The following is a 23,478-nucleotide window of genomic DNA, read 5'->3' as shown; positions in this document are numbered from 1 at the left end:
CTGCACGTCCGGAGCCTGTGCTCCGCAACGGGAGAGGCCATGGCAGTGAGAGGCCCGTGTACTGCAACAACAACAACAACAAAATTTTATCCTGCAGGTAACTAGGGGTCAATAGTTTCGAAGTAAAGGATTGCTCTATCTTTGCATTTTATCTTTTTTTGGCTGTGCCACAGGGCATGTGGGATCTTAGTTCCCAGACCAGGGATTGAACCTGTGCCCCTGCAGTGGAAGCGTGGAGTCTTAACCACTGGACCGCCAGGGAAGTCCCTGTCTCTGCATTTTAGAAAGGTAACTCTAGTGGCAATGTCGGAGGATAGATTGGAGAGACCGGAGGTTATAAAGTCCCATTAAATTATGTTGGCTGTTTTTTTTTTTTTTTTTGCGGTACGCGGGCCTCTCACTGTTGTGGCCTCTCCCATTGCGGAGCACAGGCTCCGGACACCCAGGCTCAGCAGCCATGACTCATGGGCCCAGCCGCACCACGGCATGTGGGATCTTCCCTGACCGGGGCACGAACCCATGTCCCCTTCATCGGCAGGAGGACTCTCAACCACTGCGCCACCAGGGAAGCCCAAATTATGTTGGCTTTGAACTTGAATGGTAAACAAGGCAAGAGGAGATAAAGGAATTGAGAGACATTTCTGAGGTAGAGAATGTACAGACTTTATTGTCCTACTGGACCTGCGAGGTAAGAGAGAAACTTGCAGATAATACCAAAGTTTCAGATTTGGGATGCTGAACATATTGTGGTCTCTAACTCTGATAACTGAGAAAGTAGGTGGTAGGGGTAGCGAGTAATGTCCACACAGGAGGTGAATATAAGTTTTGTTGTTGTTGTTAACCTCATTGTTTATTGAATTGTGAACTGCTGCAAACGCTGCTAAGTCTCACTCATTGCGACCCCTCTCTCAGCACCCCCTTGAAAAGGAAGCCTGGAGGTGCATACCTTGGGAACATGTGGGTGTATATATGTCTACAGGGTAACTGGATATAGGGTTGGACTCCAAGCAAGAAATCCGACTTGTAAATAAAGATGTAGAAGTTGTCAGAATAAGAGTGGTGACTGAAGTCATGTTGGAAGAGCAGGGAGAGTGATGAGAGGACATGAAAACCCAACATTTAAATGGTGGTCAGTGAAGAAGCCGGGGGACAGAGGAAGCATGATCAGAGGAGAACCAGGAGAGTGAGTGGTGTCTGAGAAGCCAAAGAAGAAGTTTTGAGGATTAGAACATGGCCCAGAGCATCACATGCTGCAGAGTAGTCGGATACGTTTTGAGCTGAAAACAGGCCTTGGATGTGGCAGTTAACCAAGAAGACACTGGTAACCTCAGGGAAAGCCATTTTATTTTGGTTTTAGTTTATATTTTAATGAGTTTAGTGAACATGGCTTTAGAAATGGAAAACAGCATGTATGTACCAGAGGTCCTACACGAATGTCAAGAAAACTGTTCAGTTTATATCTGCATTGCTTCTTTTTCCTCTGTCACTCATTTAGTTCAACTGCTTGGACTGTACAGGAAATTAACTTTTTTAATGTTAGAACAGATTATGTGAAGGGAGTACGGGAAAAGTAGGTGATAGAGCAACAGGGGAAGATTGTTTTTCTTGGTGGGGCAGGAAGGAGATAAACACTGATCAAATGAACGAATTAATGGTGTGCGTGTGTCTCCTCAGTATCAGATGCAGAGAAGTTGAGGGTGTTTGTTCCTGTCATATGACCTCTATGCTTTATGAAGGAGGCAAAAATTCTTGGCGGAAGAAATTAATGGTACCCACAGAGGAGTAAGATGGAGCAAGCGGTCCAGGCTGCTGGTGTTTCCTTCTCTTCCCTTCACGCCTCTTACAGATGGAATTGAAACAGTGGTTTAGGCTGTGTTTTGGTTTCAGCACCTGGCTTTTGTTGTACATTCTCAACTTTTATATGTAGACTTCCTATCCCACTCCCTCCCATTCAATATCCACTGGACTTGCCCTTTCTGATGGTGTTTTTCCAACCCCCTTCTCTGCAATTGTAGTCCTCTCTCTCCTGGGGTACAGTAATCAAAATCCTTATGGGCGCTAAATTCATTCACTGTTTCAGCAAACACTGGGCAATGTGTACCTTCAAAATACCCTTTTAGAGACAATGTGTGACCTCAAAAGGGTAATGGCAGTTTGAGGCCTCTTTGGAGGGCTAGAAGGAAAATATGGGAGCAGGTGGAGGCCAACGGCATGCGCAGTTCTGACTCATGGTTTCTCTTAACCCTTGGTAAAGGGTGGTACAATAATCAAGGCCAGTCTCTGAAGTGACAAGTACAAAGTGAGTCATTGGTGGGGCCACCTCGATTGAAACTTGGCTGCTTGCCAGAGAGGAGTACATAAGCTACGATCTGTCCTATTGTGGTGTCAGCCTGAGGTCTCATTATATGTGGTCCAGACACAGTAAGTCCTTGCAGGGACAACTGATCAGGATGCAATTGCTTTTCCTCGAATACATGTAAAGAGTGATTACATAATTTTCTTTGACTTCGGGGAGGTAACTTCATCTCTCAAGTTCTTCACTGGTAAAATGAGTGTACTTTCACTTACCTCGCAGTCTAGGTGGGATTAATAAAACCTAGAGCTGCACCTGCTACACAGTGTGGGGTTCACAGTTGGCTTTCCCCTCTGCAGCTTATTCTTTTTCCACAATTCTGTACACAGACACAAACATCACTGACCTTCATCTCTGGTTACGTTTAATGTTCTTACTATAATTTTTCCCCCTCATCTACATCTCATTTAGGGTGTCTAGCAATATTTTAGGGATTTTTTTTTTTTTTTTTTTGCCATGCTGTGCAGCTTGCAGGATCTCAGTTCCCCTGCCAGGGATTGAACCATGCCCCCTGCATTGGGAGCACGGAGTCTTAACCACTGGACTGCCAGGGAAGTCCCTTAGGGAGCATTTTTAAGCAACCTTAAATAATTTGGAGTGAGGTAGAACATAAAAAATAAACACTACACACCAGAATAGTATAATTTGTTCTTTTAATTCTAAAATACATTAATAATTAATATTGATAGGAAGACTGATATACAATGCAATTATTTATTTTACAAGGAGATTCTGTACATCAGGGAAGCATCTTGAAGTACAATACAACAGGCTTTTATTTCTTCTTTACATTATGATTGTGAATTGTTACTTACACGGAAAGAGAACACAAAATCCTCTTTATATATATATTTATATAAACACCTGAAAAGACTTGACTCCCAAAGTATCTTGTTTCAAAAGAATATGAATGAGATGAAAGATGAACTAGATTCCTTGGTGGCACATAGAAAGCAGACAAGTAGCTCAGGAAATCAAATCCTGTTTCAAGCTTGGCACATTAAGGGAAAGGAAGGCGGTGAAAGGGGTTTGAAAAATGTCATCTGAAGCCACAGAGGATGCTGGCATAAGCCAAATAGTTTCCAGAACACGATAGAAAGGTTAGAAGAAGTTAACACTTAATGTGTGGCCACCTTATATACGGACCTTTAACAACTTTGTAGAATTGTCACTTATCTTGCCTTGGTCATACCAAATGTTAATGAATTTGAAGGAGATGTGGGCCCAGTGTATCTCCACAGCCATAAAGCACTTGACGTTTACTGAGAAATCCAAATGCCTCCCTATTCCCCATATGGAGGGAAGATACTACCTTTTAAGGTCACTTTAGCTTTGTTTTAACCTGATATTCTGATTGTTCAGCAAATCTTACATGGGCATGAAAGGAGGAAAAGAGAAAAATCCACTGAAAGATCACATACAGAACATGGACTGCAGAAGAAATCAGAAGAAATCTATAAAATAGCCACAATTTTCCGAAAATTAAAGGGAAAAAGCCACATTCATCAGTTAAGCAGAAACTATTTTTTTCCCTTCCACTTAGAGCGTATAGGAATTAGAGGGAAATAGTAAGGCTACGGTTTTCAGTAAAAATTCAAAGAAAGCAACTGAATCTTCTGTTTTAGGAAATCATATTAATATACATTACACATACAAAAAGGAGTGGGGCCTGAGTCAATGCCCAGGCACCAACTGCACTGGCTACAGCTTGGAAGAGGAGGGGTGAGTGAGGTGGAAGCTTCCAGAGAGGGTCAGCAGGAAGATCAGTGTTGGGAGTTAAGACAAAGAGCGCAGCAGGAGAAGGCAAACAGTACTGAGGAAAAGAGAGGAGCAGTGGGTCATGATCTTGCCCCTCCTCACTGCTTCTCCAAAGACCTTTTTCTATCTAGCACTCCACATCCCCAGGACCTTGCTGTGATTCTGGCTGGAAGCGTGGGGCTGACAGCACACAAGTGCTCCCACAGAGTTGCTGCAACTCTGCTTTATGGGGGAAAACACATCTCTTGGTTAGAATGATTTAGAGTATCATTTGGTACAACAAAAGTACAATAGCCTATACAATTTAAGCCATGAGTCAGTTTTCTGCCAAGTTAGCCTCAATGTAAAGGCCTTTTTTGGTTTTCTTTTTATATACAGAAAACATATACGCTTTCTCATTTTCCCAACTTGGAATCTGGTTGCAGCTCAGACTGTTAAACAGATAGGAAAAACATAAGTTCCCATCATTTCTTCAAGACTTCTTTCTTTTTTTTACAGATAAAAGTCAGAATGACTTGTGCCAAAAGGAAGAACATGTCAGATCCTGAGCTTCTCTTGGGCTGGACTGCCTGAAGAGGACTGTACTGCTGTGTTACAAGAGGTATAGTGCAGTGCTTTCAGCTGACATGCCAGTGTGGTATGAAGGCTTCCCCTGGAGGTGGGGGCCCCTGGGGGCCTCCAGAAGGTTTCCCCCATCACCAACTGGATGTGATGGCTAGAATTTAGACCCTACACAGGTGGGTCTCACAACAGAACAGCAGGTAAGGCTAATGGTGCAAACTGTGCCTCAGCACAGGCAGTCATCTTGGGTGAGGGTGAGGTGCAGCCAATAAACCCTGGAACCTGCAGGTGACTCAGAACATTGGTGGCTGGTGAGGGAAGAGCCCTCAGGTACGCTGCAATATTAAAAGGTTCAAAAGCGCTGACACAGTGTTCAGCTTTGCCCGAGGCAGCATACGAGAATCCATTCCAGTGAAATGCTACATTCACAGAAGTGCTGCTCACCCCAGAGCTATATCCCAGAGGACTCAATTCTGGCTGTGCTGAGAAGTGCTGAAGTTCCCTCCATGTCGCTCTGGAGACTGAAGCAGCAAGGCAGCCCTGTTTTAGGGGGTTGCTTAGATCCTCTCGCAAACTTCAGCATCATGGACGGTGGTAGCTAAAACAGATGATCAACAAGAGCCGAGTTACCAGATATCGTAAATTTCTTTGCTATTACAATTGACCCTTGAACAACAAGGGTTAGAACTGTGCGAGTCCAACATGGCGTTTTTTTCAATAGTAAATACCACAGAACTACATGACTGAATAGCCTGTGTAGGAAGTGGAACCATGGTGATACCCAAGGTGCCACATATATTGAGGGGAGCTATAAATTATAAGTGGATTTTCAACTGTTCAGAGGGTTGTGGGAGCCCCAAGTCCTGCCTTGTTCACAGGTCAGCTGTATTATCTTAAAAGTAATGAAATGAATGTTCCAACTGAAAAACATGACCTCTCCTCCACTCTAATCCTACCTGACATTTCTGTAGCATCTGATACTCCTGATCCTCTTCCTTCCTTCTTGAAACTCTCTTCTTCTGACTTCTGTAACACTATCTTTTCCCTAGTTTTCCCTCTTTTTCAATTGCTTTTCCTCAATGTTTTTCTGGTTCATTTTCCTCTGTCCACCCTTTAAATACAAAACACTTTTCTCCTTAAGAGCTACTATCTTCTTTCGTAAATTTGAATCTTTGTACCTTGCGTTTCTCCCTGTACTCTAGGCTGAATATCCAACTGTCTTCTAGGCAGCTCCCCCACTCCATGTGTCACAGGCTCATCAGACTCAACATATATAATTGACTTTCTAGTTTGTTCACTGTCTGCCTTCCTCTTTTAGAATAAAAGCTCCCTGAGGACAGGGACTTTATCTCGTTCTCTGCTATATCCCAAGCACCTAGCACTGTATCTATCAGGTAGTGGGTGCTGAATATTCACTGAATAAATGTCCTAAACTGTTTGCCTGAACTCCTTATTAACTAAACAGTCTTCAAAATCACACTGGAAATCTAAGGAGTCATTTTGATTACTTCCTTTAGTTCATCCCTGGAGTCAGTAGATTGCCAAATCTTGTGGATTCTATGCTTGAAATGTCTTTCAAACCTATCGTCCCTGGTTTGACGTAGCAGCATGCTCACTCTGTTTTAGTTGCTTCCTAATTGGTCTCCCTGCTGCTGGTCTCGTCATTCTTCCAAATCACCTTCCACAGTTCCACCAGGGCTTTTCCCCAAATACACAGAACTCCAATGGTTCCAATATCCTAGCATGAGTCAAAGCTCTTCAGAACATGACTGTAACCCATCTTGCTAGTCCCACCTTCACCATGCTGCCCCCATCCATCCTCTGCTCCAGCTACATGTTCTATTACTCAGAACACGCATTTTCCTGCCTCCCAAAGTCTTGCTAAAGCTGGTAGTTCTGCTTACAATGTTCCTTCCTTCCTTCCTGTCCAAATAAATTATTTTACATAATTTAAGATGCAGCCTAAATGTCACTTTCTCTCTGACTTTCCTGTATTGTTGCTCAATATGGTACTTTACTACGAATACTACTACTAATAAAAATAGCTAATGCTGGACTTCCCTGGTGGTGCAGTGGTTAAGAATCTGCCTGCCAATGCAGGGGACACGGGTTCGAGCCCTGGTCCCAGAAGATCCCACATGCTGCAGAGCAACTAAGCTCATGCGCCACAACTACTGAGCCTGTGCTCTAGAGCCTGAAAGCCACAACTACTGAGCCCACGTGCCTAGAGCCCGTGTTCTGCAACAAGAGAAGCCACTGCAATAAGAAGCCCGCGCACCACGACGAAGAGTAGCCCCCGCTCACCGCAACTAGAGAAAGCCCGCACGCAGCAACGAAGACCCAACACAGCCATAAATAAACAAACAAATAAATAAATTTATTAAAAAAAAAAAGCTAACACTGACAAAGCCAGGAAATGGTGGAGTTGGGATACGAAACCTGACAGATTCAGGCCTCAGAATGACTGAGGCATTTATCACATTGATTGTACACAGTGGTACATAGGTCTCTTCCTGGATTAGACTATAATCTCCTTGCTGGCAAGTATGGTTTGTTATTTGAGCTCATATTACAGCACCGTGAATGGTGTTACTATTGTTCAAAGAATCTGCCTTCTCTAATCCTGTCAGAGTTCAGTACAAAAAAATTCCGTAGTTAAAATAACCATTTGTCTGTACTGTGATCGAAAAAATGTTTAACATTTTATTTTCCAATTTTGCTTCTTCCTTTTTTTTTTTTTACAGCAAACTGTAATTGTCATTATAACTTCTTTCATTTAGCCTCCTTTTATAAATGTTCTGAGAGTCACCTAGATACTTTTACTGATTCCATTTGTGGCTCGCTGAGTCTTTAGGTATGGGCTGGGTCCTTAATCACAACAGTAATTCCAAATCAAAATGCTTCTTGGCTTGTTTCATGATGTTTATACACTAAATTGGTAAGATCAACTGTGCTAGAAAGGACTGAAACCAGAGAGGGCAGGTTGTTGTCTAGCTCAGCAACAGTTCCTCATCCATAACCTGGGACAGTGAAGTGCAGAGAAGAGAGCACCCCGTGGCTTTTAGTCATTCATTCCTTTCCCCACATCCTGGTTGTGCAAGTCAAGCACGTTACTTAACCTTTTTGAGTCTACTTCCTCATCAAGAAAATGGGGATATGAACAGTGTACCTGGTATGTTTGCTGCAAGGATTAAATGAGATAATATACATAAAATGCCATACTCAGTAAGGCATGAACTATGCCTCTTAGTTCTCATCTGTTTCTCTTAACGTAGTCTTCTTGCAATTAACACTGAGTGTTGTTCTTTTAACTATGTCATTAGAGTTCTTCCTAGCTGAACAACTCTGCTACATTTGCTTTTTGGTGGAGCTCTACTTAGCTCACAGTATTTGGGTCTTACCGTGTAAAATGTTTGCTCTCCTCATGAACTTCCATCTCTGAGCTTTTAAATTCATTTAATTCTTTTCTTATGGCGGCCTGCAGAGTAGAAACAAAAACGCTTCAGCATCTTCTGTCTGCTAGAGTACAGCAGTGTATCTGCCATCTAGTCTCTACTGTGCTTAACTCTGTGAGTGACTGCGACCCCTGGAAGGCAACCCAGAGGGAGGGAGGAAGCCAGGTCAACACATTGGGTGAAGCTCTGAGCCTGATGCATATCGCCTTTCCTGACACCCTTCATCTCATAATAAACCTGAAATCTCCAGTTAAATCAAAACACTTGAAGACCTCCAAAGAGATATTGTACTTTTTATAGTTTCCACAGCATGTAAAAATGCTTTTCCTGTTATAAAAGTGAAATATGGGTAATTACTAAGATATACCATCCGAACTCCCTCCAACCAAACATAACCACTGTTAAAAAATGTGTTGTATTTCCAGATTTTTGTACTCTGTGATGTAGCAGGGATTTTCTTCTGTTTCAGTTTTGGTGGTGGTGGTGAAGTCATTAGTATAAAGTTTTGGTTGGTACATCTTGGTATTTTGTACCTTAGATATTTAACATTATACGAGAAGTAGAAATTTTGTTATGGTTCCCCCTTCTAGTTAATGTCTTGTACCCTTCCAATAAAGAAAGAGAGACAGACGACAGACACCTTGTCGGCAGGGGTCAGTTTGGTCCACGGTTTGTCAGCTCGCCGGTCATAATCATGAGCATCTGTTACCTCCACGTATTCATTAAACCTCAGAATCTTCCTGGCAAGTAGTTCAGCCACAGTTGGCCTTTGACTGAGCTGAAAGAAATGGAGGCTCTCAGTTCACTATGCCAGGAGTTAGGCATCAATCATGCATTCAAACTGCCTCTAATCCAGAGCTTCAACCTTTCAATGCACATCAGAATCAGCTGGGGACCTTTAAACGTGACTGATCCCTGGGTCCATCTTCAGAGATTCTGGGTATCAGGAGATTGTTTGTTTCTTTAAGCTCCACAGTGCACAGCCAAGACAGAGAACCATTGCTATAAACCGGTATAACCAGTGCTTCTCAAACTTCAACATGCATACAAACCACTTGGGGATGTGGTTAAAGTGTAGATTCTGACTAAGCAGATCTGGGGTGGGGCCTGAGATTCTGCATCTCTTACAAACTCCAGGTGATGCCAATGCTTCTGCTTCGTGGTCCGCATTTTGGGTAGCAAAAGGGTCAGGGCTACAAATTCATATCTAATACATTAGAAAGTGAATACATTTAATATGAAAGCAATATCTATTAATGGGTAATATTAAGGGTGAATTTCCTTTCACCATGAATAATACCCAAGATATCAGATTCTGTAACAAATCATGATTTAAGGTTGAACAATCAGGTAACTTGCTCAATCTGAAGGCATGAAGTCCAGTGATGGCCTCTAGCCACCCCCAATCTATCAAGGATAATTCCTCTGGTCCTGGGGAAGGGGAGAAGTGGGAAAAATCAGGAGGAAAATGCCTAGATTCCTTGCTCTCCTGGGGATTCTTATACATTTTAAGAAATGTCTAGAGAACTCAGACCAACTCCAAGAATCTACAGGAGGTAACTACCAACTATTATGGAGGGAGGGAAAGGAAAAAGGGCTTAATCCCAGAGTTTAAGGGCTAACACAAGTCTGGTACAGAAAAGATTCTACCCTAACTGATTTGGGACCAATGAGAAAATCCTATTTGGTTTTTCATACTTTTCAGGTGTTACTAAGGGTCAAGTTCAGTTCTTTCTCTGATTAGAAAACCACCAGTTTGCCTTGCAAAATTGAATTCTACACACTCCTCCTGTTACCATTTCCATACATCAACAGCTTTTATAGTCTAAACCAAAATCCCAGGTCTACCAAATAAAAGGTCAAAACTTGTGCAAACATTTATTGAGCACCTTCTTGTGCCAGGCTTTCTTTAAACAGTAAAAATGGGGGAAAAAAAAGTTCTTATAATGCTGTGTTGTTTTCTGTATTTTCATCATGTGTTCTATTTTCCCAGCAATCTATGGCAATTCAAGTCACATTTATTTCTTTCCAGTTAAATAGGTCATTCAAATACAAGACACACAGTGAGTGGACAGACTGAGGCAGTGTACCTTTCTAGTGAGCCGACGTTTAATCTCTCGTTTTTCTGCCTGACGATCAGCTTCATTTTTAGCTACAGTTGACAGTCACAAACAAAGAATATTACTTCAAAATGGCAATCTGCATATCAAACGTTTCAGAATTACACACAGATATTTCTTTTTTTTTTTTTTGGCCGTACCCCATGACATGTGGGATCTTAGTTTCCTGACCAGGGATTGAACCCGGGCCCCCTGCAGTGGAAGCCTGGAGTCTTAACCACTGGACTGCCAGGGAAGTCCCATACACAGATATTTCTTACAGGTTCCAAGTCAGAATAAAATACTTACTTTGGGACTGGTTAATCAAGACAATTTTCTTGTCAACTGGTGTAGTCAAATACTTAAGAGCATGGGTCAGCCGACTATGGTATCAAATCTGGCCAGCTGCCTGTACTTTTCCTGCCCATGAGCTAAGAATGGCCTTTACATTTTAAAATGGTTACATTTTGAATGGTTTGATAAGTACCTACATAATAGCTTCCTTGTGCTTTTTGGCCTGCAAAGTTGAAAATATTTACTATGTGCCCTGTAAGAAAAACTTCGCAGATCTTTGCTCAAGAGTAACCACTAACAACGGAGAATGGAGCTCACACTAGGTTTCACATGGTAAGTCTATAAAGGCTCCCACACTTGTAACCCTATGAAGCCTAATCCTCCTCAGGGTGGAGGTATTTAAGGACAAATTTCACCCTATAATCGGGAAAAATAAATCTGTACTGGATTAGAATGCTATTTCAGTTAGTCATTTACATAAACAGAAAGCAAATTAAATACATGGTCCTATTTTCTGACTTTGGAGGTATGAAAGCCTTAAGAGATGAAAAAGGCACAACAACTGCTGCATTTGGGACTTGCTCTGGGTCCCCGCTCTCAGACACTAGGAATAGGAAGGTCCACTCCAAATATACAACCACTACCTTACCTCTCTTAAGACAGAGAAAAGTTGGGCAGCACACACTGTCAAAACCTCTCAAATGCCCAAGGTAGGTACAGGATACTATGAGAAAATTAAAATACAATTTTCTGGAGTATCCCAGTACACTACTACTAAACAATATTATAATGATATCTTGTAAAGGAAGTTTGGGGGGAACTATGTTCCTTCAGGGGTAAAAAGTATCAATACTCCTTCCTTGGCTAGAATACTCTCTCCTTGGCCCTTGTTGAAAAATGCTTCTCTTTTCTGTCATGTGTATTAAAGTCAGAAACACACAAAGAAAATCTATACGACTTCATTTCCATAGCTGGACTCACGTTGTAGTATGTTTCGTTGTTCTAGTTCTTCTGGTGTTGGTCTTTGACTCAGTCGTCTAAAAAGGAAATAAGAATATTGTCTATGTTAAATCTCCCAGTCCTGTTTATAAAGATCTGTTTATGAAACACTTTTGAAACACCTTATGAAAAGTGTTTATGAAACACTTTTCACACTGAAAGTGTTAATACAGATATTACAACATAAAAAGGAATTGTACAGGCAAACAGGAGGCCAGGATTCTAGTTCTAGCTTTGATGCCAGCAAGCCCTATCACCACAAAAACTCAGTTAGACCTTGAATTACTCATGTGTAAAATGAAGATTTGGACTGTTCTGGTGGCAACCAAACACATTTGCTCCTTCAGCATACAGGTTAACACAGATCCTCAAAGATATTAATAAAAATTCTCATTTAGGAAACCAGAATGAGGACTGAGACTGTGTGTGTGTGTGTGTGTGTATGTGTGTGTGTAATGCTTCCCATATGACTCTGATCTTCCTCTTTTTATTTTTATTTATTTTGTTTTCTTTTTTTTTTTGGCTGTGCAGCATGTGGGATCTTACTTCCCCAACCAGGGACTGAACCTGCGCCCCCCGCACTGGAAGTGTGGAGTCTTAACCACTGGACCGCCAGGGAAATCCTCTTTTGATTTTGATTTATTTATTTATTTTTGGCTGTGTTGGGTCTTCGTTGCTGCACGCGGGCTTTTTCTAGTTGCGGCGAGTGGGGGCTACTCTTTGTTGTGGTGCACAGGCTTCTCATTGCAGTGGCTTCTCTTGTTGCAGAGCGTGGGCTCTAGGGTGCGCGGGCTTCAGTAGTTGTGGCACACGGGCTTAGTTGCTCCGTGGCATGTAGGATCTTCCCAGACCAGGGCTCGAACCTGTGTCTCCTGCGTTGGGAGGCGGATTCTTAACAACTGCGCCACCAGGGAAGCCTCTCTTTTGATTTTTTTTTTTTTTTTTTTTTTTTGCGGTACGTGGGCCTCTCACTGTTGTGGCCTCTCCCGTTGTGGAGCACAGGCTCCGGACACGCAGGCTCAGTGGCCATGGCTCACGGGCCCAGCCACTCCGCGGCAATGTGGGATCCTCCCGGACCGGGGCATGAACCTGTGTCCCCTGCATTGGCAGGCGGACTCTCAACCACTGCGCCACCAGGGAAGCCTTCTCCTTTGATTTTTAAAACAGTGTTTTAGGAACCACTGGAATTTGAGGTTGTCTCTTTTGGAGTTATATTCTGCAAAATCTATGATTTTAATTTCAGTCCTCTCTGAAATATCTGATGAAGTTTCTCATCTCATTCCCAGTTCTGAGATGTTATTCACCACTGACAACTTGTCATTTCTAGAATCAGAAAGTTCCTCATTTCTTACTTTTAACGTATGGCTCTGACGGTATTTGAACTATGTGCTAGTAACTCTTTAGTTGCATGGAAAACTCCCACCCCCATTTTATATACAATTTACAACTTTATGTATTTCAAAGCTTTTCTTTTTTCAATGTTCATTAAAAAAAAACAACACCACAGCTTTACGAAGGTATAAATGACATACAATAAATTGCATGATTTGATATTTTGACATATGTATGTCCCTATAAAATCATCACCGGACTTCCCTGTGGTGCAGAGGTTAGGAATCTGCCTGTCAATGTAGGGGACACGGGTTTGAGCCCTGGTCTGGGAAGATCCCACACACCGCGGAGCAACTAAGCCCGTGCGCCACAACTACTGAGCCTGAGCTCTAGAGCCCATGAGCCCCAACTACGGAGCCCGTGTGCCACAACTACTGAAGCCTGTGTGCCTAGAGCCCGTGCTCTGCAACAAAGAGAAGCCACGGCAATGAGAAGCCTGCACACCACAATGAAGAGTAACCCCCGCTCGCCACAACTAGAGAAAGCCCGCATGCAGCAATGTTGACCCAACACAGCCAAAAATAAAATAAATAAATGAATAAATACATTAAAAAAAAAGAGTTCATTAAACGATTTAGTTCCTCAGGGTAAAAATCTTAAAAAAAAAAAAATCGTCACCACAATCATGGTAAGGAACATGTCTATCACCCTTGGACTGATTTCCTAGGGCTGCTGTAACAAATTACTACAAAGTGAATGGCTTATAACAGACACTTATTCTCTCACAGTTCTGGAGTCCAGAAGTCCACAATCAAGGTGTTAGAAAGGTTGGTTCCTTCTGAAGTTTCAGAGGGAGAATTTGTTCCATGCTTCTCTCCTAGATTCTGGTGGTTGCCAGCTGTCCTTGGCATTCTTTGGCTTGTAGATGCATCATTCCAGTATCTGCCTTAGTCACACAGCGTTCTCTCTGTGTGTGTCTGTGTCTATCCGTCCCAATTTCCCTCCTCTTATGAGGACACCAGTCATTGGATTAGAACCTACCTAATCCAGTATGACCTCATCTTAAGTTGATTATATCTACACAGACCCTCTGTCCAAATAAGGTCACATTCAAAGGTTCCAGAGATTAGGATTTATTTTGGAACATACAACTCTACCCACTACAACCTCCCTGACAAAATTTCATTTCCTTTGTAATCTCTACCTCCCTGCCTCCAGGCAAACGCTCATCTGCTTTATTTACTCTCAACCCCCCTGCCCCCAGGCAACCACTGATCTGTTTTATGTAACTGTAACTTAGTTTTCATTTTCTAAAATTTTATATAAAATCATACAGTACGTACTCTTTGTCTAGCTTCTTTCACTCAGGATAATTACTGAGATCCACCCAAGTAGTGGCATTATAAATAGTTCATTCCTGTTTACTGCTCTGTAGTATTCCATCACAGGACTATGTTCATGTTCATCCATTTATGTTTTGATGGACATTTAGGTTGTTTCTATTTTGGGGGGACTATTAGAAATAATGGAATGGCTGGATCATATGTTGTTTCATTTTTTTTAAAGAAACTTACAAATTGTTTTCCAAAGTAGTCTATTTTACACTCCCAGTCTAGTTTACCACCACTGTGTGAGAATCCAGCTGGGCCTCATCCTCAGCAACTTTTTTAAAAAATTAATTTTTATTTATTTATTTTTGCTGTGTTGGGTCTTCGTTTCTGTGCGAGGGCTTTCTCTAACTGCGGCGAGCGGGGGCCACTCTTCATCGCGGTGCGCGGGCCTCTCACTATTGCGGCCTCTCTTGTTGCGGAGCACAGGCTCCAGATACACAGGCTCAGTAGTTGTGGCTCACGGGCCTAGTTGCACCGCGGCATGTGGGATCCTCCCAGACCAGGGCTCAAACCCATGTCCCCTGCATTAGCAGGCAGACTCTCAACCACTGCGCCACCAGGAAAGCCCCAGCAACTCTTAATATTATCAGTCTTTTATTATTTATTTTATTTTTAAAAATAAATTTATTTGTTTACTTATTTATTTATTTTTGGCTGTGTTGGGTCTTCATTGCTTTCTCTAGTTGCGGTGAGCAGGGGCTACTCTTCATTGCGGTGTGCGAGTTTCTTATTGCAGTGGCTTCTCTTGCTGCGGAGCACTGGCTCTAGGTGCACGGGCTTCGGTAGCTGTGGCACGTGGCTCTAGAGCACAGGCTCAGTAGTTGTGGCGCACGGGCTTAGTTACTGTACCGCATGTGGGATCTTCCACATGCCGGGCCCCCTGCATTGGGAGGGTAGAGTCTTACCCACTGGATCAACAGGGAAGTCCTTGCTTCCCCCACCTTTTAAAAAGTGGGCTGTTTCTTATTGAGTTTGGAGAGTTCTTCATATATTCTAGATATAAGACCTTTATCAGATACATGGTTTGCAAATATTTTTCTCCCAGTTTGTGGCTTATTTTTTTTTATTTTTTATTTTTTTGCAGTACACGGGCCTCTCACTGTTGTGGCCTCTCCCGCTGCGGAGCACAGGCTCCGGACGCACAGGCTCCACAGCCATGGCTCACAGGCCCAGCCGCTCCGCGGCATGTGGGATCCTCCCGGACCGGGTCATGAACCCGTGTCCCCTGCATCGGCCGGCGGACTCTCAACCACTGCGCCACCAGGGAAGCCCCTGTGGCTTATTTTTACATTTTTTTTAAACAGTGTCTTTCACAGAACAAAAAATTTTAATTTTGATGAAGTGCAATTTACCAATGTTTTTCTCTTAAGAACCATGCTTTGAGATCATATCTATGAAATCTTTCTTTAACCCATATTCTAGAAATTTTACAGTTTTAGCTCTCATATTTAAGTCTATGATCCATTTTGAGTTAATTTTTTATCTGGTATACTGCATGAATTGAAGCTATTTTTGTGCCAGGACCATTTGTTGAAAAGACCATCCCTTCTCAATGAAATTGTCTTTTTACCTTTGTCATAAATGAGTTGCACATATATGGGTGGGTCTATTTCTGGGCTCTCTTTTCTGTTCCATTGATTTCTTTGTCTATCCTACCTTTACATCAGTACCATACTGTTTAGGTTACTTTAGCTTTATAATATGTCTTAAAATAAGACAGTGTTAGTCCTCCAGTCCTGTTCTTTTTCACAGTTGCTTTATATTTCCGTAACAATTTTAGAATCAGTTTGTCAATTAAAGCCTACTGGGGGTATTTTGATTGGAACTGCATTAAATCTACTGATGTCTTGATAATACTGAGACTTCTGATCCATGAATATGTTATTTGTCTCCATATATTTAGGTCTTCTTTACTTTCTTCAGCATTATTTTATACTTTTCAGTGCATAGGTCTTACACAATCTTTCATCAGGTTTATCCACAGGTTTAATTTAAAGATTTTTGATGGTATTGTAAATTGCTATTGTAAATGTTAATCTCTTGTATTTCTACATTTTAATTTTAGACTATTCATTGCTGGTGTCCAACAAGCTCTTCTAAGACGATTATGACCTGGGAAAAAACACTCAGAGACGAGCAACTAGCATTGCAATAAAGCAAAAGGAATCTATTATTAAAGATCCCCATTCTTGGATGAAATATACAGTGTGGGAATATAGTCAATAATAATGTAATATCTTTGGTGACAGATGGTAACTAGACTTATTGTGGTGATCATTTTGCAATGTATAGAAATATCAAACCACTATGTTGTACACCAGGAACTAATATAGTATTGTAGGTCTATTATACTCCAAAAACCAACCAAACAAACTTATAGAAAAAGAGATCAGATTTGTGGTTACCAGAGGCAGGGGGTGGACAGGGGGAACTGGATAAAGGTGGTCAAAAGGTACAAACTTCCAGTTATAAAATAAATACATACTAGGGATGTAATGTACAACATGATTAATATAATTAACATGTATGTTATATATCAAAGTTGTTAAAAGAGTAAAGCCTAAGAGTTCTCATCACAAGGAAAATATTTTTTTTTCTGTTTCTTTTATTTTGTATCTATAGGAGACGATGGATGTTCATTAAGCTTATTGTGGTCATCATTTCATGATGTATGCAAGTCAAATCATTATGCTCTATACCTTAAACTTATACAGTGCTGTATGTCAAATATCTCTCAATAAAACTAAAAGAAAAAAAGAATCCCCATTCTTAACTAACTCCTAATCTTGATGGTCTCTTGCTGACACTCAGAGGGCCATAGTTCTGCATTAAGACTGCCATCAGCAAAGCCAGGTGTCTGAGGTAGGAGAGGAGAATATATTTTAATTAACAGGCATCCTTATTTCATTGTTTTTAAGGAATACGCCAGGAGTTTCACTTTCCGAGAGGAACATCTGAGGTGGGCAAACACGTGTCTGTATACCTGGACTCTACGTGTAGTACATATGCAGGAAGCTGGCCTGCGTTCAGTCTCTCTATGCTTTTGGTTCCAGCTGACTTGAAAAATATACTAACATGTTGAAAGGAGGCAGTTGCATGGAACATGTGAAACAGATACAATGGAAATTATGTGTGTGATTTTTAACTGGGCTGGCACCTCATGGTTGAGCAAGCCAGAAGAGGCTTGCTGTCCTGGGAGCCACCTAAGTCCTTAGAAACTTTGAAAAAAGCCATACTTACGTTTATCTTATGGTGTAAAGCTGTGAGATCTATCTCATGGTTTAAAGCTCTGAGAGCCCCCTAGTTCCTTAATTTCCAAACTCTCAGAAGATACCCATCTGTGTACAATGTGTGTTTTTAAAAATTATGCTATTTCTAAAATTAAAAAAAAAAGATACCTGCATGCTCCACCACAAAGTACGTCTCTAAGACATATACTGGCATAATCAAATCAAATCAATCTATTCTAAGAAAAGGCCTACCGGATCAGCGTGTTCCCAATCTGGTGCCGTATTTCATTCCACTCCTCTTTGCTTTTTCGAGGCCAAGAATTCATGTTCATTTCAGGTTCACTGGGTCTGTGGTTCAACTTCATTGCCAGTGTGTCTTTCCTCTTCACTTTGTTGGCCAGAGCACCTTTGGACAAGGGAAAGAAAAACATGTAGAAGCTTAAAGCTCAACCTCACCTGGAGCTAGGCAAGAGTCTGAATAAACAATATCATAATCCCATCTTCCTAGCTGGCCTCTGATGATCCACCTAACAGAGAGGTGGGGGTAAAGCTGAGGACATCTAAAAATCTTTTTAGCAGATGGCCTCAGACGGGCTAAAAATATCTTTTCCCTTCTACCAGTTCTGTCTACATTTTTCTTCTTAGTAAGAGTTGCTAGAGGAGGGATGGTCTAAGCAGGGGACAGCCTCTGAATTACAACACAGAGGCATTTGCACTAACACACCTCATAAGGTTCCTATTCTTAAAGCTGCTTTCCACTTTTAGGAATCAGATTTCTATTATTCGCAGATGTGTGTACATGAACGTGTTTTTTTTTTCTTTGCCCCAGAACACAGGAAGCTCACTAGGCTGAAGGAGAGCATCACCTTTGTCTTTTCCACAAAGCCCAAATACCAACTTTCCTTTACTCCACATTCTTTAATACCATCAAGGTAAATAATTTTTAAATCAAAATCAAACACATAAAAAACTGATTGACTCAACCTACTGGGCTCCCTGTCACTGGCTTGTTATAACAACGGGAACAGCAGGGACAAGAGTCTTTCACAGAGCCTTCCAAGAGCAGTCAGCCAGATGACTCGATGGGAGAGGGTGCCTGCTTCCATGCATCTTACACTTGCTAAGACCAGCACACAGCTTTATCTGTAAGAGAACTTTCTCCTTCTCTTTCTCTCCCTTTCTTACTATGATGGCTTTCATCTTCATCCTCTTCATCTCGGTATTGAATAGGACCTTCTGAATCAGAGTCACTCTCTTTCCCTTCTTCTTCCTCCTGCAGACACTGCGGTAGTTTAGGAATGACTGAGGTAGATGCTACATCCGCATCGAACGAAAATATGTGGTTCTGCTCCTCCTCTTCTTCATCGTCTGGACTAACAAATTAACATAATTACATTTTACATTTTCCTTTCAGAGACATAAAGAATAACTGATTTGCAAGGCAAACTACTGAATAACCATGAAAAAGTCCATGAATGAAATAATTTATAGTTATTTCCCTTAATTTTTACATTCTTGCTAAGAAACTTTTTAGCAGCTATTAATCTAAAGGGCTCTGGGTTCAAATCCCAGATCTACAACTTATTTACTAGCTTGTAAGTTATTTAGTTTTTCTGTAAATGTGAATGATACCTACCTTGTTGGCTTGTTGTGAGAATGAAATAGACAAATTCTAGAATGCACTAGTGTCCTGCACATAGGGCCCTGATGATCAATATATAAGATGCAAGTTTGCTTTGGTCTGATTGAATGAGAAGATTACACAGCATCTAACACAGTACTTGGCTCATGGAAGATACTCAATAAAAACATTTAACCCATTTCCTAAACCAAGGATGCAAAGAGAAGGATGAAAACTAACTTCTTTGCTTTACACTCTGGAGGCATAAAACTATGACTTAGTCTACTTCAAATTCCTAAACTGTCTCTTTCCAGGATGCAAAATAAATAATACCAGGAAGTACAAAAGATTATGGCAAAAAAACCAAAAAGTAGGATACTGCAACAACTCTATAACAATTCTTTTAGTTATTAGTAAGACAAATTTCCAACTTGCCAATGAGTGTTAAATCTTCAGTCACAATTTGTCTGAATTTTAAAAAGACAGACAAAATAGGTATAAGTACCAATGCTACTGTGAACAGATTGAGTGTTTGGGGACAGATGAGGGAGAGAAAAGATGAGCAGTTTCAGTCTGTGGGGCTGGAATACTGAGCTATCTTTCAGAGCTCCCTTCTTTTTCTCTAGGCTTCTCTCTGTCCCTCTCTACCAGGTTCTGTGCCAGGCACTAGAGCCTTCAGATTTGTCTAATTTCATTCTCACAAGCCTATGTGGTAGGTATTATTTCTGTTTACAGGTTAGACAACTGAAGAGCAGGAAGATTAAGTAACATACACTACTGCACGCTAGTAAATAAGAGGCAGAGCTGGGATTTGAACCCAGAGCTATCTTACTCCAAGGTCAATGTTCTTAAGCACCATGTTACACTGCTTCCCGTATATCATATAAAAATACATAGTGATTTTAATTTTCAAGTACAGAAGTTTGTAATTTTTGTATCATCATGGAAATTTCTGCCATGGGAACAATGTTATAGAAATCAGGAGAGTAAAAGTTCAAATTCAAGAACATGTCCTATTTGTTGAGTATTCTTCTTAATTTAAATTTATTCACATTTTCTCTCTATAAGTCATTTTTTCCAAGAAGGGCTAGCTAGAGTAAAGAGGGGACAAGAAGCAAGCTTTAAAGGCACTCACACTTTCAGCATTTCAATAGTGATGGGAAGTGACCTGGTCCGACCCAGGGTACTGCTGTCCTCAGAAAAGCTGTCACTGTTCTCGAAGAGCAATGAGTGAGCTCTGTGAGAGCCTTCCAAGGGGGGAGCCATGGGGAGTGGGCTGGTCAGGGCCTGCTGGATTCGGATATGCAGTGGGACTGGGGGCAGCCTAGAGGGTATATGGGGCTCCCCAGAGCTGTGGTCCAACATCCTCTTGGGTACTTCCCTTTTCTGACTTTCCTGCTGGGGAACCTCCTGGGGTAGGTCTAAGGAAGGTGGGAGCTCAATTTCTGGCACAACTTGAAAAGTCTTAGCAGGGAATGGAGGGGACCGAGGGGGTTCTGGAGGTATATGAGTAGGCAGTGGGGGGGATGGGGCGGTAGGGGGGATCATCAGCAGGGGTTCGGAGCCCACAGAGCACGTGCTCTTCTCTTTCTGATCACTTGGTGCTTTTGTGGTAGTGGCAGTGGCAGCAGCAGACTCTGAGGTGGACACCAAGGTTGATGGAATGCCTCTCTTAGGTGGTAAAGGTGGGGACGGCTTTAATAACAACGTACCACTGTTTATTGCTTGGGATAGTTCAGCTGGAAAAGAGAAAGCAACACCTCAATTTAAGATGGCTTTACAGTGCTTTGAGGGGCCAGCCCAGGGCCTAGAATTAGAGCTGAGCTCAGTCTTAATCTTTCGGGCAAATTATACCATTTCATGGCTTTGCCATTCCCTAGCTATCTCATCCTGAAACAAAATTAATATTTAAATATCTAGAAACCCTAATAAATGTACAGAGGTGTAGGAAGACCACTACCTTCACACTCTGATGAGAAACTTCTTACTTCTTTACTATGATAATAGACATGACAACTTTTTATGACTTGATCTTGGTGTAGATAAAGTTAATATGAAAAAAAAATGTGACTAATAAGTTCTTTTGTCTAACAGCACTCCATTAAAAAATTTAAACATGCAGACTGAAACAAAAAAACAAACGCTATCAGGCATTGTTACCATATACTGATAAATAATGATATCTAGATATCTCAGCACTTTATTATTAAACTATCAATGATATCTTGGATTTTTATAGCAGAGGCCTTTGAAGAAAGCAAGGTGCTTTTCTATCCTTGACTTCATATTCTTCTTATACAAGAGATCATCTTTACCATTTTACAGAAGCAAAAACAAAAAGTGAGGCCACAGAAGTTACGTGACTTGCCCAAGATCATACTACAAACTGCTAAGGACTCAGCTAGTTCCCGGGACTCATTATGAGGCTCCATCGTCTGGATCCCACTGACTTTGTTTTTTATTAGTGTCCACACCTCTTCTTGTCCTTTATGTCCAATCCGCCAACTCCACTCTTCACTATGCTATGGGCTCCTTGACAACAGGGCACCCCTTGTCTCTATCAGTATATTCACAGGGTGCGGCACAGTGCCTGGCACATAGTGGGTCCTCAATACATGTTTACTAGATGAGAGGCCCCTACCCTGGATCATGACAGTATATATCCCTATGTGATCCCCCAAAGCCCACAACGTCTCAGGTGTTGATTCCACAAAGTCTCTTTGGAGAGCTCCAAATGGCTTTTAAGATGTGGATCAACACATCACAAAAGGTCAACCTTGCAAAATAATTAAATAGTAGTTCTCTCGGTTACCAACCTCTAACCCTCTACCCAAACCCCTCACTTGTTTTCAAAGGTTTTATATGTCTTACCTAGAGAGCAACACTTCAAGTTTCCCTAAATTAAAAATTTAACTGCACTAAATGCCATTCCATTGGCAGCATTCAAAGTAAAGGTCTAGCTATAATCTGATAATGCTTTAATGTCACTCTTCATAAGTAAAATTTTAAAAGGTCCTTCTAGAAAAATACTGCATACACATATAAAAAAGGATTCAAAAAATGTGAATTTCAGGATCAATAAAAGGTATTTTTTGGTAGACTGGATTTTTGCTGTCTGTCTAAAAATAGTGGTTAGCTATTCCATCTACAACAAAACCCACCCCTGACAATACCAAATTTGAGTATTTTAACATTTGAATGATAAAGTAAATTACCTTTGGTAATTTAAGGAAAACATATACCTGAAAAGTAAAGGAAATGACCTCTGGTACACATACCCTCTGGTACAAATACCCAATGGCATTTGGCTGTAGTTCCGTGGGAAAGATGCCAAAATGTTCGTTGGAGGGGTTACAAATTCCCTTCATCTGTTCAGTTATTTATGGTGGTCCTTCCTTAGTCCCAACACTACTAATTTGTCCTAATACTATTATGCCCATTAGTAGACATAGCAATGTCTAAACATTGGTTTCCAAATGTTTGGGTTTCATGGACCAGTACTATTAAAAAGATTCTCAACCAATCTCAGGTTGTCAATTTTTATTGTTTTCAACTAAGGCTTTTTTATTTTATTTATTTATTTATTTTTTTTTTTGCGGTACGCGGGCCTCTCACTGTTGTGGCCTCTCCTGTTGCGGAGCACAGGCTCCAGACGTGCAGGCTCAGCGGCCATGGCTCACGGGCCCAGCCGCTCCATGGCATGTGGGATCTTCCCGGACCGGGGCACGAACCCGTGTCCCCTGCATCGGCAGGCGGACTCTCAACCACTGCGCCACCAGGGAAGCCCGGCTTTTTTTTTTTTTTTTTTTTTTTTTTGGCCATGCTGCGTGGCTTGTGGGATCTTAGTTCCCAGCCAGGGATTGAACCCAGGTTCCCAGCAGTGGAAACATGGCACCCTAACCACTGGACTGCCAGTGAATTCCCTCAACTAAGGCTTGATATTCAGTAAACCACTTATGAACATAACCCCTTCATGGAAGAAATGGTCTTTTAACACCAAAGAATTAGGAAGGTCCATAATTTCAGAATAAAGGATAGTCCTTTTTTTTTTTTTTTTGTTTGGGCTGTGTCGTGCAGCTTGTGGGATCTCAGTTCCTCGACCAGGGATTAAACCCAGGCCACGGCACTGAAAGCTCAGAATCCTAACTACTAGGCCAGCAGGTAACTCCCTAAAAGATAGTTCTTTAAATCAAGTCTACTTAACCTTAACAAAAACTCTGTGAACTATCCTATTTTTCTGTTTCTGCCGAGGACCACTTGTGGACTGATGTTGGTCCCTCAGTCACAGGGCCTATTGCTTTGGGCTATTCATCTGAGGCCAAGAGTGGCCTCCGCAGTTTAGCCCAGGATACAGTACACATATTATCATTTTTTTTTTTTTTTTT

At 41.5% G+C, this 23,478-nt stretch overlaps 1 protein-coding gene across 15 annotated transcripts in view; it reads right to left on the bottom strand.

The window, feature by feature from the left end:
• Positions 1-3,032: 3,032 nt before the first annotated feature.
• PHACTR4 (phosphatase and actin regulator 4) overlaps positions 3,033-23,478 on the bottom strand; it is a 109,287-nt gene continuing 88,841 nt past the window's right edge. For all 15 annotated transcript variants that reach the window (XM_060089274.1, XM_060089266.1, XM_060089260.1 and 12 more), the window contains 8 exons: positions 20,229-20,832; positions 18,658-18,845; positions 17,725-17,878; positions 11,502-11,557; positions 10,218-10,279; positions 8,768-8,905; positions 8,074-8,150; positions 3,033-5,270 (listed from right to left, as the gene is read on the bottom strand). In XM_060089274.1, coding sequence (XP_059945257.1) covers positions 5,255-5,270; positions 8,074-8,150; positions 8,768-8,905; positions 10,218-10,279; positions 11,502-11,557; positions 17,725-17,878; positions 18,658-18,845; positions 20,229-20,832 — 1,295 coding nt within the window. In that variant the 3' untranslated portion in view covers positions 3,033-5,254. The remainder of the gene's footprint in view (positions 5,271-8,073; positions 8,151-8,767; positions 8,906-10,217; positions 10,280-11,501; positions 11,558-17,724; positions 17,879-18,657; positions 18,846-20,228; positions 20,833-23,478) is intronic.

This window comes from Mesoplodon densirostris, chromosome 2, assembly GCF_025265405.1.
Source record: "Mesoplodon densirostris isolate mMesDen1 chromosome 2, mMesDen1 primary haplotype, whole genome shotgun sequence".
NCBI lineage: Eukaryota > Metazoa > Chordata > Mammalia > Artiodactyla > Ziphiidae > Mesoplodon > Mesoplodon densirostris.
This window is presented reverse-complemented; position numbering and strand designations above follow the sequence as displayed.